The sequence below is a fragment of the Lacerta agilis genome, chromosome 7 (assembly GCF_009819535.1).
Source record: "Lacerta agilis isolate rLacAgi1 chromosome 7, rLacAgi1.pri, whole genome shotgun sequence".
Lineage (NCBI taxonomy): Eukaryota > Metazoa > Chordata > Lepidosauria > Squamata > Lacertidae > Lacerta > Lacerta agilis.
In genome coordinates, this window is record NC_046318.1 from 64,374,110 (window position 1) to 64,392,624 (window position 18,515).

At 40.8% G+C, this 18,515-nt stretch overlaps 1 protein-coding gene across 5 annotated transcripts in view; it reads left to right on the plus strand.

Moving 5' to 3' along the window:
- VPS13B (vacuolar protein sorting 13 homolog B) overlaps positions 1–18,421 on the plus strand; it is a 360,398-nt gene extending 341,977 nt beyond the window's left edge. For 4 of the 5 annotated variants that reach the window (XM_033155647.1, XM_033155648.1, XM_033155645.1 and 1 more), the window contains exons 56-62: positions 288–1,111; positions 5,343–5,519; positions 6,291–6,461; positions 12,485–12,661; positions 16,206–16,308; positions 16,928–17,177; positions 17,270–18,421. In XM_033155647.1, coding sequence (XP_033011538.1) covers positions 288–1,111; positions 5,343–5,519; positions 6,291–6,461; positions 12,485–12,661; positions 16,206–16,308; positions 16,928–17,177; positions 17,270–17,518 — 1,951 coding nt within the window. In that variant the 3' untranslated portion in view covers positions 17,519–18,421. Of the gene's footprint in view, positions 1–287; positions 1,112–5,342; positions 5,520–6,290; positions 6,462–12,484; positions 12,662–16,205; positions 16,388–16,434; positions 16,900–16,927; positions 17,178–17,269 lie in introns of those variants that run through there. The other variant, XR_004427068.1, reaches the window with a different exon arrangement.
- Positions 18,422–18,515: the final 94 nt, after the last annotated feature.

An 18,515-nucleotide genomic window follows, 5' to 3' on the forward strand; every position in this document is an offset into this window, starting at 1 on the left:
TAGCTTCATGCTACATTGCAAGTACGACCAAGAACCACTGTGCATAAAATGTTATAGTGAAGGTCAAATATATCTTTATGTTAAATGGGTGGGGAGGATGTAACTTGGCATTGACAAGCAATAATACCTCTTTCTATGCTTTGGCTGTAGGTAATTTGATTTCTAAATCTGGTTCCTATTTATAACATTTGCACATTGACGTACCCGATTATCATTTTTTTCCCTTGGCTAATTTCATTTGAAATTGGAGGAAACTAGTTGCTGTTGTTTATTCCCCCTGCCTACAGAACTCAAGAGCAGAGCCTCCTTCTTAAAACGTTCATCAGCCAGCTGAGCCTCACTGTATATGATGACATCACGAGCCCAAAAACATCGTCTGAACTTTTGCGGTTCACAGTGGACCACATTTACCTTCATATGGTTCCAGTTGCCAGCTACCTTAGGCCTCTCTCTCATGAATTTCACGGAGAGGCCACCAGTGGCCTTCAGCAGTTTTATACCCTCCATATCTATTGTGGAGACTTGCAGCTGGACAATCAGCTGTACAACAAATCCAATTTCCATTTTCCTGTCTTACTGTGCCAGGGAGAGAAAAATGAAACCACACAGTGGACCAAAGTGCACAACCTCATGGTATCCAACAAAGATCTGGAAGAATATAATGAAAATTCCTTCATCAAACTCTGCCTCACTCTGTCGGAAGAGCAGAATTTGCTGTTTCATGTGAATGACCTCAGCTTTGAAATGAAACCAGCCAGGTTATATGTAGAAGACACATTTGTTTATTACATTAAAACTTTATTTGAGACCTACCTGCCAGACAGCAAAGGCATTTGCCATTCTGTAGAAGCCTCAGCTATTAGCCGGATACTTCCCGAAGCAGTAAGGCAGCATGCAAATGCTTTAGCCAATCCAGTGAAATTAAGGAAGTTAGCAATCCAGCCGGTGAGCCTCTTGGTCAGCATCCATGCTTCCCTGAAGCTCTATATTGCTTCAGATCACACTCCTCTCTCCTTCTCTGTGTTCGAACGAGGACCCATTTTTACAACTGCCAGGCAGCTCATTCATGCATTGGCCATGCATTATGCTGCAGGAGCATTATTCAGAGCAGGTATGTTCGTTCCATAACATATTTGTACCTTTTTGACATAGCCTAATGTTTGCAGCATGTGACTAAGTGCATGAAAACAGACAATTCAGGGTACATTTGATTACACACCGATGATGATCAACAAGCTTAAATCCACACAACTATGATCAGGCTGCCTGTTGGTTTTTGTTGGGGAAGTCAAAGATGACCAAGGCTTGGACATCACATTGAGTAAAATGATAGATCTAAAAATGATATGTGAAATAGTAGAGATCAACATTCTCTTGCAGGCTATTTGCAAAGCCTGTGAGAAATAGGGGAATAGTATTCTGATTTTCTTTCTTTTCTCCTAGCCAGCCTGCACAACTCAGAATTCATAGCAACTAATTCCTAACATGAACTCAACAAAAGGAATTTCTTTCATGAAATTATTCAATCTGTCTCGATACATTTGAGGCAAATTATGCCATTGAACACTGTTTTCTTGTTCAATCTCCTTTTGGCTGCCGTTTATGATTAGCAATCTGTCTTTCTTCACAGAATCCTCATGCTAGACTGGCACACAGATGTTTATTGTCCTTTGATCTGAAGAGTGTGTTTGTTTTACTGATTCTTTCCCATACAAGATCAATAGTGAGCAAACAGTCTATTAGATTAATGGATACCTTGTCTCACTTCCATACATGTGCATTCATAAAGTGACTCCATCTCTGCTGTACCTTTGCTATATAGGAACATGTACGTTGCAGTGGAAAAGGAGACTAGCCTTTGATCACCCACAGCCAATGCACGATTGCTTTTGCTGAAATATGATCATTATCTTTCTCCATGCCAATTGCTGTTGGGCCCTGTACCATTCAACAGCATAACAGTCTGTGAACCGCTTTTATTGTGTGTTATGTGCAATTAAGAAAGTCCTATTTATTCAACAGTCGCATGCACATTATAATATCGTAGCCAGATAGGCTACTTGTAGGAACTTGGATTCTCTTATAGTGCAAGCCCATGCAGGAGCACATTCATCTACATCAGGGTTTCCTAAACTTGGGTCCCCAGCTGTTTTTGGACTACAATTCCCATCATCCTTGACCATCAGTCCTGCTAGCTAGGGATGATGGGAGTTGTAGCCCAAAACAGCTGGAGACCCAAGTTTGGGAAACCTGGTCTACATGGACTGGCACACAAGTGACATGCTATACATAAAGAAGATTCTGGCTTGAGTTCCTGGCATCTCCTAGAGCTCTAAGAAAGACCTATGCCTGAGACCATGGAAAGCTACTACCAGTCAGAACTAAAAATACTGGGCTACAATAGCATATGCGACAAATAGGCTGACTTGGTATAAAGCAGTGTTCTCATATGTTCATTTGTCATTCATTCATTTATTCAAGTTGTATAGTCAATAATGATGGCTTTCCTCGTAACAGTCCCTTCACTTGGTTGTTCAAATTGAATACAGGGTCAATTCAAACAGTCTAACAGATCAGACTTCTTAGGATAACAGTGAAGTGGTATGCAGTCTGAAAGGTGAGCCTCAGAATCCCTTACAGCAGGGATGATTCACCTGTGAGTCTCCATTTGTTGGACTATGATTCCCATCATCCCTGATCATTGGCCATACTGGCTTGGGCTAATGAGAGCTGGAGTCTCATAACAACCAGAGGGCCACAGGTAAACTACACCTGCCTTACAATGTTACAGGGGATGTTAGGGCACAAAACCTGCTATAAATGTGATTTGTGTATTGCACTCAAGTATCTTCTGCAACATTTGCATCCTGGTGTGCATATGCAGCTATTTGGGATGGTGCCTGATGAGACGCTGCCATTTGGCTGAGTCCCAAGAATGAAAAAAACCTCTTCAAGTGGTTTTTGTAGTTTCACATATTTGCAGCAGGATCAGATAAACCCCAAAGGCACAAGTCTTGCTATATATGCACATGTTGGAGGAAGCAGCAGCCAGTCAGCAAGTCCCTGTGGAATGTACACATACATATTTTTAATGTAAATCCATTAAATTCCTAGTATGTAATAGACAGGTTTGTGGTGGTGGTGGTGGTGGTGGTGGTGGTGATAATAATAATAATAATAATAATAATAATAATAATAATAATAATAATAATTTGAATTGATATACCGCCCTATACCTAGAGCCCTTACTAGTGTATGGTTGCATTCATTTGAATCTTTCCTCCACTTGTGTTCAAATTGTCTCCCAGCATGTTTCCTCGCCCTAAGCTCTGGAGTATACAAACTTGAGCTATGCTACTCAAACCACTGAAACCAAACTCCATAAGCATTGACCGTTTTTCTAAAGAGGATTATCTCTTGGACTCCTCCGTTCTAGGGATCTGAACAAACTGCACAACACAGAGCAACTGATTTTGCCCTCAAACAGGAGCCAGCTTATGCCTTAGGGTGCCAGGACAAAGGAGAGGAACAGGTTTTTTTGGGGGGGGGGTATTTGGTGGCCTGTTTGTGAATTAGCTATTAAGACTCACTGTAGAGTCAGTGAAAAGGCATAGCTCTTAGTATATGAGACTCTGAAAAAGGAGAAGTCAAAAGGAGACTTTAAGTTTCAGTATATGCAGAATCAAAGTTTCTGCTATTGAGGTGTCTGAGTCATGTAAGTGCATGCTTAAAAATATATTTATTAGTTTTTAAGGTGCCACAAGACTCTCTTGTTGTTCTTGAAAAATTTAATTCAGATAACATCTTGTGATGAACATCATCAATAGAAATAATTTTTGCCCACCTGCTTACGAATCAGGCAGCATACCAAGTTACTCCTGGATTTTCCACATAACCTTGTTTGACTCATGAGTTAATAAATATAAATCCCTCTCACATTATGATTTGTTACAGAAGTACAGTGGTTCCTCTGGTTAAGAACTTAATTTGTTCTGGAGGTCCATTCTTAACCTGAAACTGTTCTTAACCTGAGGTACTACTTTAGCTAATGGGGCCTCCCGCTGCCGCCGCACTGCCGGCACGCAATTTCTGTTCTCATCCTGAAGCAAGTGCTTAACCCAAGGTACTATTTCTGGGTTAGCGGAGTCTGTAACCTGAAGTGTCTGTAACCTGAAGCATCTGTAACCCGAGGTACCACTGCACATTACTGAGGCATACCATTTACCCAAAAGTACAAATGTGGGAAGGAGAATTGTCTTGTCTGTTCTGCCGATACCTACTATAATTGGCAGCTCAGTTGATCATTAGCTGCATGATTAAATGTCTTTGTTTTACTTGTACAGCCAATGCACAACCAAACCTGCAGGCAGAGACCACTCCTGTAGTCTTCTGATGTCACAGGCTCTTTCCAGGTAGCCTCATGGGGCCATGCTGTTGGGTGCTGCAAACACCCAACAGTTGTGTGACCTTACAATCCCTTTTGACAGTTCTTTTCTGGCTTCCAAGGCAGCATAGCAGCACAGCTTGTAGCAAACAAAGGACAATGCGCTTGGACATCAGGCTACCTGCCAGCAACTGTAATTTTATGGAGGAAACTAAACCCTAGGAATCCTCCATACTCATCCCCTTGTGGGGAACTCATAAGGGATTCTCCTTCTGAGTAACATAATCAGCATGCAAATGTCATTGCTGTTTACACAACTGCACTGAGCAAAAAGCCATTTATCTGGCTATAACTAGACTCCGCAAGAAAGTGATCAGCACAGAGCTGTTGGGCTGGATTAAAATAATTCCTTGCGCACTTGTCAAAAATCTGCATCCCCTTTCCCAACACCCCATCAAGCAGTTTGACCTTCACACTCCCCCAAGGCTGTACACTGCATCACTGTAAACTAGCTGTCATGATTCTTTCACTGTGAGGACGTGAAATAACAAAGTTGCTTTACAAGATGTAAAGCCTTCTAAGCAAAATAAGCCTCTGCTCCTATTACTTCAAGCTATTTGAATGCAGCATCCATCTCTCCACACGCAGTTTTAGCAGAAATACGGGAGGCTCATGGAAGGAAGTCATTTTAAAGCTATTTGTGTTTTTGCCAAAGGGATTTCTTTGATTTAGAAAGCATGAAAGATTGCCATTGCTGAATCCGTAGTGGATGAGCTATTTCCCGTGTTTTTCTCAAAGGAAGTTCATGATGTGATAAATTTTTGTGTAAAAGTGGGATGGAGGGAGGGAGAATAGAGGGGGTTCGCTTCCCTTCCTTTTTGGTTAAACTTTTTCTGTGGTTTTAGTGAACATCAACTCCCCCCCCCCTTCTTTCTCTCTCTCCTTTTTCCTTATGTAGGATGGGTTGTTGGATCTCTGGAGATTCTTGGCAGCCCAGCCAGCTTGGTAAGAAGCATAGGGAATGGAATTGCCGATTTCTTCAGGCTCCCATACGAAGGGCTAACCCGTGGTCCTGGAGCCTTTGTTAGCGGAGTATCCAGAGGAACAACATCATTTGTAAAACACATTTCCAAAGGTAGATACCCTGCTACCTTTTTTCTAATGGTTTTCAAAGACAGCGCTGAAGCTCTCAGATTTACCGTCCTCATCTTAGTTCTAGCTTGTTGGGTTTCAGCAAAATGCTGGGAGGATAACAAACCTCACCAACCCTCTGTGTTTTTAAAGCAAGCAGTTCCCTTTAACATTATCCTAGAAACACTTGCGGTTTAAGCTTTCCCGCATGGCCACTTTGTCATGCAGCAACTGAACGGAGATGTTAAAGAAGTTCAGTACTTTTGCTGTACCTTGGAAATCCTACACCACATTGCCTCATCATTTGTAGCCTTTTTAAGAAGAAAAGTAGGCACCATTGCGAAGTATTTCTGAACATGTTTTTGGAGCAAGCATACATCTGGATTTTCCTGGGCTTGGACACAGACATAGTGCCATCTTGTGGCTTCAAAACCCAAATACAAAATGCAGAGGATTCAAAGCAAGAACTGTTGCTCTTCCAGCATGGCAGAGCAATATAAAAACTCCCTATGTGGACTCATTTTTCTGTATCTGGGTGGCATTAGATTAGTTGAGCAATTATTGCTAGAAGGCTTGGTGGGTTACAGTTATGCCAGGCCTCATAAGAAGACTGAAGGGCTGTGGTAAAACCTGCACTGTACCCAATAAAATGCATTATTGATCCTTAACATAACAGAAATACTGTACTGTATAGATTTTGTGCCTTGATTGAATGGACAAAATGCCATTGTTTCAGCAATTTGTTGATTTGACTTTCTAATCTGTTTGCACTTAGGTACGCTGACATCAATTACGAACCTGGCAACAAGCCTTGCTCGGAATATGGATCGACTGTCCCTGGATGAGGAGCATTACAACCGGCAAGAAGAATGGAGAAGGCAACTCCCTGAGAATCTGGGAGAAGGACTGAGACAAGGCCTCTCTCGGTTAGGCATCAGCCTTCTAGGTAATGGTTGTATGATTTCATTATCACTATACCCAGTCTTTGGGAGGATGGGCTCCAAAAATAGTTACAAAAAATATTTTCTTATTTTTAGGATGTTCATTTGGGGATAGTGTCCCCCCACCTCCCCACCACCAAATTCTTGTGGGTTGAAAGACAAGAGTGAGACAGGCTTTCACAGTATATTTGGTCTCATGGGGCAAAAGATGCGTAGCTGTTGGAGGCAAGGGTGGGTAAAAGAGCAGACTGCACTGAGCAAAGCACACTTCCTCAGCTGCAGTTAGCTTTGCTGCTTTTTTCCCTTAGAAACTGACTGGTATGTTCTTAGGTTTTGTTCTCCACATTCATGTAGACCAAAGACTGTTGAAATGAAGGCTTATTTGTCAGATCCAGCCAACTGTCAAGTGAAAGGCATGGGGTTTAGGGAAGAAATCCAGGCAATGCTGACAAGGTAAAGGCAGAAGGTTCCTCTATTATGGGGTAGCAACAAGCTGAATTCTCAAACTGTGGGGTGGCTGGTGGTGGTGGTTATGATGTCCCAGTGAAAGTTACAATTTTGAAGATGGAGCCTTCCTCCTCCTAATCAGGGGGTGGGTAGGTAGATTGTCCTCAGCAGAAAGCTCTCACTGACCTATATCCTCAAACAGAAAGGAAGCTGCTTTGTTTATCTGTGCGCAGCTTTACTTACAGGAGGAGAGCGGGGTTCCCTGTTCTGGTCCTCTTGTTATGCCAGTGTTGAGTTAGTGTTTCACATAAAGGAGCAGCCTGTAATCAGTTGCATATGAAAATTATCTTACAGAGGCTGAGCATCGCAGGGTAGAGTAAATTCAGAAGAAGTAGGCAATTTCATCAGAAACAGTGGTTCAGATCAAGTCTGACCTGGAACCTTCTGTGGAAGTGAGGTTTTGCAACATGGCCTGCCTTTGCTTATCAGTGTTGCAAATTCATTGTCTTGCAAATTCAGATCGGCATGTTCTAGCTCCCCACCTGTAGTTAGCCTGTGTATACAGCATGGGGATAAATCCCTGGCCATATATATCCTGATGAGGAGCTGCTGCAGTCTTGAGTTCCTGACTGAACAGGTTATCCTGCTCTTTAATCCAGCATTAAATATTAGATTCAGTGTTCTGTTCCATTGCAGCTAGACAGGTTACAAAACATTTTCTGATGGCCCTGTTAGTTGAGAAGGGAGTTTAATGCACATTTAAAAAACAAAAAAAGTCAGCTGCATTTAAAATAGTGGCTGCAAGGGAATACATTTTTATTGTTAATAGTAATTATGGATATTAAGAAGTACAGTTATCCTTTAATTTAGATGTGGCAAAAGATGCAGGGGGGAATGAATGTCATCACGTAAACAACATAGATACAAAGACATGATCATTCCAGTGTTTCCTTTTAATGAGCTACAGAAAAACCGTTCAGACTGGTTATTTGCTTTGCATCATAGATAACTTAGATGCTTGTTTTTGTTTGAAAAACACTTGAGTATAGTTCAAATGTCAAGTAAATATTGACAAAAATATTTCTGCTGCAGAAACAGTCACATTGCATCAACATTGTATAATAATATTAAAACTCCAGCCAAAAAGCTTAGCTAGGGGAGAAGAACATCATGGGTGTTTTAAACTATTACTTGCAAGTTTAAAAATTAACCACTTCATAGTAATTTGTGAAATGAAAGTAGGATTTAAAACTGAACTGTTTAGAAGCATGTGCATTGCAGAGCGTGCATGCATCCATTTCTTAAACTAGCAAAAGAACACAATTTATATTGCTTGGTAAAATGGTTTTGTGCATACTTGGGAGTATGTATCACCCTACAAGATCAAAATGCTTAGAAATCAGCAGGCTTAGAAATTTAGAGGCTAGCTTCAAAAAATATTCACTTTTAAAATTTTCAGTTGCTATACAATTCAACCTAACAGCAGAACTTTACATAAGAAACCATCAGGCTGTCATAAAGATCAGCAGCACCATCTCAAGCTCTCTTTGCTTCTTTCCAGTAACCTGTACTGGAAAGCTCCTTTATGACATTGTTGTGCCATGTATTTCACCTTCCACACCAACAATATTTATTTACTTCTAGGCTACCTTATAGGGAAAGCCCTCAAAGCAGCTTGCATAAAAACAATTGAAGAAATCAGTAGCCTGCCCCAACCTGGTACCTTCTGGTGTTATTATAGCCAAGTCCCATGTTCCCTGGCCATTGGCTCTGCTGGGTATTGTAGTCCAGAATATCCAGAGGGCACCAGGTTGGAGAAGATTAGACTACAGTATCATGTTTCAAGGCAAATGGGCAGCATCTGGACACAAAGTAAGTTTAAGTAGCTATTATAGAGAGAGAGATTCAACACAGAGCAGCCGGCTTCAGTGGTAGATTCATATTTCTTTTAATGTATTGCCAAGGAATTGGTGAAATGTTGGAAATTAGGTTAGGGCTGCTGGAAATTATTTCATAGCATGACATAACAGGGGCTTTGAAAAATGCAGGATGATTCAACAAGACTTTCTCTCCTAACAACAGGTGAGTGCCATTTCCTTCAGGTGCAAAATATTATAGTCTATTAATAAAAATGTCCATGCAGTAGAAAGCAGATTTGCTGGGAGTGGGGAATGCAGATATAAAAGAAGTATACCTACAGTAGTTAGCATCTCAAATACTGAAAAGCAGAATCTTCAACAAAGATCTCCACTAAAATGAATTGGAGCAATTTAAGATCTGTCACATTGTCCTGCTAAGTTGCCTGTTGTATACTCAGCTCACAACAGTGAAGAAATTTTGATAAATGGTGTCAGTTTTTAAGAAGCAGTTTCCTGTTTTAGCTATGTTAGGAAGGAAGCAGAAACTGCAATAGACAAATTGTGGAGTGTTGTTAATACACATCCAGCGTGTCCACAACTTACTGGGGCTGCTGGAATCTACACCACCATATACCGTAACTCTGCAGAAATGTTCCTCAGCAGTTCTAATTTTTTGGAAGTTAGTAAAGTCCACAGTGTGGTAGAAGTCATGGCATCAGCAAATTGCTCTTCGCTTAAGCATATATAAGATCTACTTAATTTATCTTTCTCTAAAGATTTCCACTCTTGACTTTGTCTAGTTGTGGAAGTGGTTGTAGTTGTTGTTGTTGCTGCTGCTGCTGCTGCTGCTATTGTTATTGTTATTATTTACCCTACACCAGCAGGTGTCAGGGTGGGTTACTAAAATTTAAGATTCAATATTAAAAACAATTAAAACACAGGTAGGTAGCCATGCTGGTCTGACGCAGTTGAAATAAAATAAAATAAAAAATTGTCCAGTAGCACATTATAGACCAACCAAGTTTGTTCTGGTATAAGCTTTCGTGTGCATGCACACTTCTTCAGTGCTTCTTAAAAAGTGCACATGAAAGCTCATACCAAAACAAACTGAGTTGGTCTATAAGGTGCTACTGGACAATTTTTTTTAATTATTTTTATTTTTATTTCAATTAAACACAGTCACAGGGTGACCCCTGAAAACACCTCAGGTGTCAAAGCCAATGATAAACTGGTACATCTTCAGCATTTGCCAAAAGCTTTATGGTGAAGGTGCCAGGCTTTGACAAGAGAGTTGCACAATTTAGGAGCTGCCACAAAGAATGCCTTCTCCTGGGCCATGACCACCCAAAACTTCTTAGGGCACTGGAACTAACAAAAGAGCCCCTCTGCTGATCTTAATACCCAAGAGGGTCTTTAGGGTAGCAGGTGGTCTCCCAAATATTTGGTACCTAAATTGTTTAGGACTTTAAACACTAGTGTCAGCTCCTTAAATTTTGGCCCATTAAGGGACTAGCAGCCAGTGCAGCTGTTTTCAAACGGGTTACACAAGTTCTAAAGGCAACCCCAGCCAGTAATTTTGGCCAGTTGAGTTGAATTGGAACAGTAGAACCAGTTTTTCAAGGAGGTTAGACATTGTGCTGGAAATCTGAAGTTATTGCTGTTATATTTAAGCATACCAGACTGCTTCTTTTTCTTTGTTGCTGCCTTTACTCAAGATATGGACGACAAACTTTAGTTTATAAATTGGCTTAGACTGCAGTTGCCTGCACTGTTTTACTTACACAGAACGAGGAACTTAACCCGTCTCTCTGATTCTGTTTACAAATTCTTTATTGCTGAAATAATGCCCACTGTTCTTAGTCACAGAAGAAATTAACCACCCAAATAAATATATGCACATGCATTGTAATGTGAACAAGCAAGTGCCCAGATTGTATCTTACAAGTGAGAGATTAGCAGGCACAGTTGTTCACGGGGCATCAAATTTCATAGTTTACTATACAATCCAGCATGCTTGTATAGTTCTGTAAACAATTGGCCCATCAGCACACCAGGCCATTAGTGTCATTCTTGCAATCTCTGCTCTGTCTTTTGATAGGCTGGTAGGTTGTGATATGTCATGGCTCTTCTAGCTTCCACTGGCTTATCTGATGTCATAAACAGGTTTTCCTAAAGGGTCTCAGAAAGTCCCAGTGCAGCTATAATTTGAATGCAAAGCACCCACAATGAGAAATATTCAAAAGCACTGCAGAACATAACCATATTGACTAGTAGCCATCAGGAACAACAACATTTTAATGAGACTGGATTATTTCCTCAAAGAAATAGAAAGCAATGAGGGGCAAACTACATGTTGCATGATGGCTACATGTCGTGAAACACTGATGGCCCCTTCTGTTCTCCCTTACACATTAGGGAACTTCACCCACCTTCACCATTCTGTGTTTTGGGGGGGCAGCCAAAATCACTGAACAGTAACATCTGATTTCATGCGCACATAATGAACTGCAATTGACCAAGGTGCCCATTTTTGTTGTCCACATGGAACCAAATCGATGTCCCTTCCAGGGGAGCTGTTTGATCTCTGTTTATACAAAGGGGTATAAAGACTTTTCCCAGTGATTTCCTCTGTGCTGAACAACCGTGGCCTATTGCTCAGGCAGCTAAGCTTCAAATTGTTGTCACGTAACACCTTGTCACTTTGTTCAATCATTGTCCTTTTAGTGAGTTCCAAATAGCTTATCCATCAAAGTTACAACAACTAGAGACATCTCTGTGGTAAGTGGCTTGAGTAAACTCAAGATCAAAGAGAGATCCCACCTTACATACCTGTTTACATTTAAGAAGATTTAAACTGCAGTCCTCTGTTGATACTAAAAGCCGGAGGGGTCATTAAGGCACTTGTAAAAGTTTGACCCATGTACATTAAAGTAAAATATGGTTGTGTTCACAAAGATAGTAACAAAAAGTCCCAAAGCCTAATTCTACTAAGCTTGGTAATATATCAGAGGTTGCATTAGTTTATGAGCATTTGTGGCAATAGAAGGGGATATTAAAATGATATATGGAATGCAGGTCTTTTTTTCTTAAGAAGTCCATCTTAGGCTTACATGAAAATCTCATTTCCATAGTAGCTAAAAAACTGAATGTTAGCAGACATTTATTCCAATCTAAAATAAATATATATAAACAGTATCCTAAATCCTTTCCAGTCAATGCACTTAGAAAGAAAATACCTAGAATAAATGCATTATGAAGCCACCAAGTGGCCTGGTTTGCACAAACTTCAGCTTAGTGAGAACATACTAGCTTCCAGGAGTTTCTTCTTACGTTGTAGCTCATGGTTAGTTGGAAAGAACCAGGAGCCCAGGTCTGGACAACTTGCTCAGCCAAACCTTGGCTCAGCTCCGCACAGCGTAGCAGGATAGCAGGGGGAAAGGGCTGGGAAGAAGCAAATTGTGTAAGCTCCTCTCTGGAAGCCCACACATTTATGCTGCGCCAGGGTTTGGCTTCGCATGAAGTATGAACCAGGCCAATGTAAATGTTTATATGAAAAAGAGAAACACAAGAAGGGACAAGTGGTGAACTGAATTCAGTGTATTCCTCAGGTTAATTGGTATTCCTTATTGCTATATTAGGCAGGTGATACTCAAGATTCTCAGTCCAATATTTTCTGTTAATATTTATTCTTGTTCTAGGAGTTTATCCTTCTGTCGTTACAGGTGCGATTGCTGGTATTGTAGACCAGCCAATGCAGAACTTCCAAAAAACGTCAGAGGCCCAGGGTTCAGCTGGACTCAAGGCCAAAGGTGTTATCTCTGGTGTGGGGAAGGGAATCATGGGAGTTTTCGCTAAACCCATTGGGGGAGCAGCTGAGCTAGTATCACAGACCGGCTATGGTAGGTTTCAATTAATCTGTGAAACTCTTTGTGTTCTTTATTAATTGCCAGTTTTTTTCCATAATAGGTTTTTATTGATATAATAAACACACAAGATAGAGATTACAACAAACCCCCAAGTTCCCACGCCCCCAGTCATCATCCTTATACCCCCAGTGATATCGGGTTGTATAGCCGCATAATTGCCTTTTTGATCAATGGAGGATAAATATATGTATAAAGTTTAATGTCCAGGGGGCTATTTTGAAACGGGTCCTATGAACCATTCTAGCCAAGGAAGTTGACAACACCCTAAGTCACAAGGTCATTGTCAGATTTCAAATTTTGTTTTAATTGTAGCATGTTGCGTTCTTGCAGATTTAAAATAGTATGTGTTTTCACAGGATCATGGAGTTAGAGAAGACCCAGTCATCTAGTCCTATCCCCTACAATGTGGGACAGATGACCATCCAACTTCTGGTTGTCCACTACCTCTCTTGGGAGTCCGTTCCACTGTCAAACAGCTCTTACTTTCAAAACATTTAGTTTAGATTCTGATGTTTAGTCAGAATCTGCTTTCTTGTCACTTGAAGCTAAGGGTTTGGGTCCTACATTCCAGAGCAGGAGAAAACAAGCTTGCTCCATCCTCCATGTGTAACAGCCCTTGAGATATTCGAAGATGGCTATCATATCTCCTTTCAGTCTCTTTACCAGACTAAACATACCCAAATCACTCAACTATTCTTCATGGGATTGTTTCCAGACACTTTATAATATTGGTTGCCCTCCTTTGCACATTCCAGCTTGTCAATCTCTTCCTTAAATTGTGGTGCCCAGAACTGGACACAGTATTCCAGGTGTGGTCTCACCAAGGCAGAATAGTGTGGTATTATATGCTGTGAGCTAACAGGGGAGGACAACCCCTACACACACACACCTTTCTGGATAGCTCAGTTGGTTAGATCATGGTGCTGACAATGCCAAGGTTGCAGGTTCGATCCTTGTATGGGATAGCTGCATATTCCTGCATTGCAGGGAGTTGTATTAGATGGTCCTCAGGGTCCTTCCAACTCTAAAATTCTATGATTAAAGGTAAGCCTGGCTACATTGCTCAGACTCTGCCTGGCATTCTTATGCTAGCAGTTAGATCTGCCCTCCTCCATTTACCAAACTGAGCGAGGATGCTTCCTGCTGTTTCTGATCAAGAGGACCTGTGCTGGGGAGAGTGGAGAATAACTGCCAAAGATAACGCGAGTCCTGCTATAGCATGTTAACTACTTACTCCAGCACAACCCCACAGGTACAGTTGTTCCATTCATTGTTAAATCAAAAAAAAACGAAGGACTTGCAAATACTTTACTTTTTACTCATATAATGTGAAAGTCCCTTTTTCTTTAATGGGCTCAAGGTTTCCCTTCATAAAAAATGAGTCACTGTCCACTTACACTGGCAAAGCCCCACTGAAGCTTTTAGATTTCCATTAACTAAATCTGTGGACATCATTTTTCACCCAAAAGGTTGTCAAAAGTCTGACCACGAAGTCTCTCTGTTAGGCTCTCCAAAGCTTTTTCAAACATTTTGAGGTAACAATCTTGTCTGTGAAAGACCTAAAATGAAAGGCCCATAGGCTCCATTTATTTGTAAAAATACCGGGTAAATAAATTTGTGTTTGTGCCCAGCAGTTATGCCTGTGGAATGGGACTTTCTGGCCCCAACCACCTCCTTCCTGTGACCCCACCACCACCACCACCACCACCAAAAAAAAAGCATCTCCTGGAGGATGGGAGACTTATCAGGAAAGGCTGGAATGTGACTAAGGGGGGATTTGGATGCAACTATTGCCTCTGTGTATTTGTACTTGTCTTTAGACTGCTGGGCAATTAGAAGTCTGGTGTACAGATTATTTTCCCATCATGACCATATAAGCTTGGGATAGCTTGATTTTAGTGAAAACTAAGCCTTTGTGGGATGGGGTGTGGCATAGAAATTAAAATATACCGTAGTAAGTTCAATTCTTTTGAAACCCACAAGGAAGCAGTACAAAGCTGGGAGATGCTGTGCGTAATAGGCTTCCCGTGTATTATTTTTAAAATGTTAGTAAATGGTAAACAACCCAAAATAATATAGAGATGCAAACAGTGGCTTGGATCCAAGAGTTACTTTAAGGGAGGTCCACAAGGTTACAAGCACCCAGTAGGATTCACCCTTCCCTGGTTTTGCAGAGTGGTCACACACACACACACACAGTGGCTGCTGTCCAGAAAGCACAAATTCAGAATTACCTTGGGTGCACAGAGTGAGTTCCCCCCCCCCTTTTGGATGCTAGCCAGTGTCTGTAACATATTTTACTTTCTATATCCATTGAACAATAGTACTAGGAGAGGATACACAAGTGGCTTCAGATCATAATAGATGGTACTGCATGGTTGAGTACCCTCATCCTATCTAGACTGCAAATGGGATTATGCCCAATAAAGAGAATGAGAGACCACACAGAAGTCAACACATGTTCTTTCTTTCTCCACTGCAAACGACATTTTCATTCGCATAACACTGTAAAACCTCAATCAGTTAATTGTTACAACAGGAATGCATCTTTTAAGCATTGCCATAAGCAGTTAAATATTAAGCTATACCACCCCCCTCGCCCAGCATAACCAGTGCATTACTTAATCTGGGCATTAGTTATTAGTTTTATGAAATGGACTTGAGTTGCTTACACCCCAGTGCAAAAATGTCTGCTTTGCCATGGAATTACTTGACTTGTCCAAGTCATTCCTGCCTCCCCTCCCCAAATGCTTACATCTTAGTGCTCAGTTCTTTGCTGCATCAGGCTTAGCCTAGCTTCGATCAGTCTTGTAAAACTTTTATTATATCTGTGAAGTTTTTACACCCCGCTAATTCTCCGTCTAATGACCATGCCTTCATTTATAAAAATTTACAAGCCATCAGAAACCGCACATGCCAGGTCACCCCTTAGCTCTGGCAGTTCTGCTCAGAACAAACAGGAAAAGAAGCTGCTCCACAGAGCTCTACCTTGGCACAATGAAGCACTCCTCATATTTTGGATGCCCCAGGAGAACCCATAAACGTTTGGGATCCATGTTTAACAGCTGGATTAAGTAACCTCTATTGAAATGCAGTATCTGTGGCAAGCTTGCCTTCTAATGTTTACTAATCATGACATATACATGGAAGAATCTGAATATGAAGCAAGAAAGTTAACTGTGGCCTTGACTTTTTATGCATACATTGTTAAATGACGTTTCCAGTCCCATTCTGGACTGATGGCTCTTAAGAGCATTATGTTTCCCCTAATTGCTCGTATGTGACTGACATTCTGTCTTTTGTTTATTTCTAGCTAATGCTAAAATCCACCAGGGTTAAGTGCACGATTATTGTATTCTAATGTTGAATGAATTATCTCCGCTAGAGTGTCCAAAGATGTGACATCACTTTGGATCTGCACTGTTTTATGGACTACTCTAAGAAGATGACATCACTACAACATGTTCCTGTTTTCCGAAAAAACAACTAGTAAAAATCTTAACTTCTCTTACCACAGGTATTTTGCATGGAGCTGGACTTTCTCAGCATCCCAAACAGCGTTATCCTCCAAGTGATCAACATGCTGAGCAGGCACCAAACAGCCACGTCAAATACGTCTGGTAAAATTATTGAGACACTTGCTCATTTTTCTGTCCACATTGTTGATTAATAGATTTTGGTCTGTGGTCAAGTTAACAGGCTATTGGCCTAGGAAGAGGTTGAGTTACAACAGTTTATTTAGGAATGCTAAGCAGAGTTACTGCACAGAGGCCCATTTTGCAAATGATAAGCGGATGATCTCCTTTGAGCTTTGTAACTCCGATGCTACTCTGTGTTTGTTTATCTAAGCTTTTACTTAGTTGCCTTTGCAGTGGACCCAAGTTCTGCACATTTCCAGAAATAGCTGCTGGTCTCTGCTCTGTGTTTGGTTCCAGCTTCTTGGGGTGGATTCTCCACGGGGAAAAGAAATGAGTTGGAAAAAGAGAATGCAATTATGAGCATCGATTAGGTCAGCTTTGCTGCAGATGATTAAGGAGTTTTTGATAATGTTATAAAACAAGTATGACATCCTTTTGATTTAAAACTGAAATGGGATTTGCAAAAACTGTGGTGCTTAGTATCCTTCCAGCTTGTTGTGCTTCTTTTTTATATTTTTTAATGGCAGCTTCACTGAGAAACGATGCAATTGACCGTATCCTTTGAGCACAAGTTCCTAATCTTGAATTATTCTTTTAACAGGAAAATGCTTCAGTCTCTAGGGAGGCCAGAGGCCCACATGGCCTTGGATGTGGTAATTGTGAGTGGATCAGGCCAAGAACACGAAGGATGTTTGCTGCTTACCTCAGAGGTGCTGTTTGTGGTTAGTGTCAGTGAAGACACACAGCAACAGGCATTTCCAGTGACAGAAATTGAATGTCTACAAGACAGCGAACAAAGCAACCTGCTGAAGGTGCAACTCAAGCAGCAAAGAGTCCCTTCTGATTTGGAGGTAAAGCTTCCTAAACACTGATTTGTAGCCTTTATTTAAATTTGCAGCATGAGTGCTGTACATTTCAATAAATCTGCATTGTCTCATTTCAGGCAGATGGAGTAAGAGAGAGATTGTCTGAACAGCAGTACAACAGACTTTTGGACTACATCACAAAATCATCCTATCACTTTGTTCCCAGCACTTTATCTGCGCAAACCACAGCACAAGTGGTAGCTGCCGAACCCATTCCTACAACAGTTAAGACTTACCAGTACCTTGTTGATCCTGTTTTTGCCCAAGTATTCATCAGTAAATTTACTATGGTAAAAAATAAAGCCTTGAGAAAGGGGTTTAATTGAGAACACCCAGTGGCAAGACTTGTTTTCAATTTTTAAAGTAACATCTATGCAGTTGCCTAATGTGAACTTTTAATTTCACATTGTATCAAACACATGTGTTTAAACTTTGTGGCTGGTATAGTAGGGTAGCACTTAAAAAACAAACAAACCCACAATAGTCTTATTTTTTGCCCAGCCTATATGAAATGTACTGATTCTCAATCTCTGTGCATGAGGCAAAAATTCAGGAAATATTAGTGATGCAAACCTTGTTATAAGCTAAGCTGTCTAGTAAAGGGAAATGTAGCAGCCCTATAGAATGACAGTGAACACGTTCAGTCCATTCTTTTAACTGGAAATCAGACAGGCAAGGAGAAGCAAAACTCTGCATGTTGCAGTGTTCTTGTCCCAGAAAGAATATCTGTGTTCTCTGTGTCCTATTTTAGGGTCTGCCAGTTTCTATTATAAGCAGAATTTATAACTCAGCTGTAAAAACTAGCTCAGGGCTGAAACTTTTACCCTAAGTTTTCCATCCAATAGCAAAACATTTACTCCCACTCCAACTGAAAGCATTGAAGTGGCTGTTTTAAGTTACTAGTGACAGCTGGGTTTTAGCACTGCTTCAACCTTATAATAGCCTTCTTTATTTGACTGAAATTCTGCAGGACTTTAGTCCTTAATATAAACTAGTGCCTTTGTGTAGTTTGGAGAGCAAAATGGTAACTACGGCATTAATTTATTTTTGAAACTTCCTGTCTGTAGTAATCTTATTCCCCAGCAGATTTTTCTTAAGACTTTTGAATGTATATGATGTTGTGGATTGTTGGGCAATACATAATTATGCAAGGTATGTCATCTCTTATTATTGTGGGACCAGTAATATGCATCATATCAATTTTAGGAGTGGTGTTCAGTCAAGTGTACAAAAAAAAACTAGACAAAACTCAAGTCTCCAATCCAAGCTGCATTACTCAGAGGTCAGTCCCACTGTAAGTAGTATGATTTACTGCCAAGGATA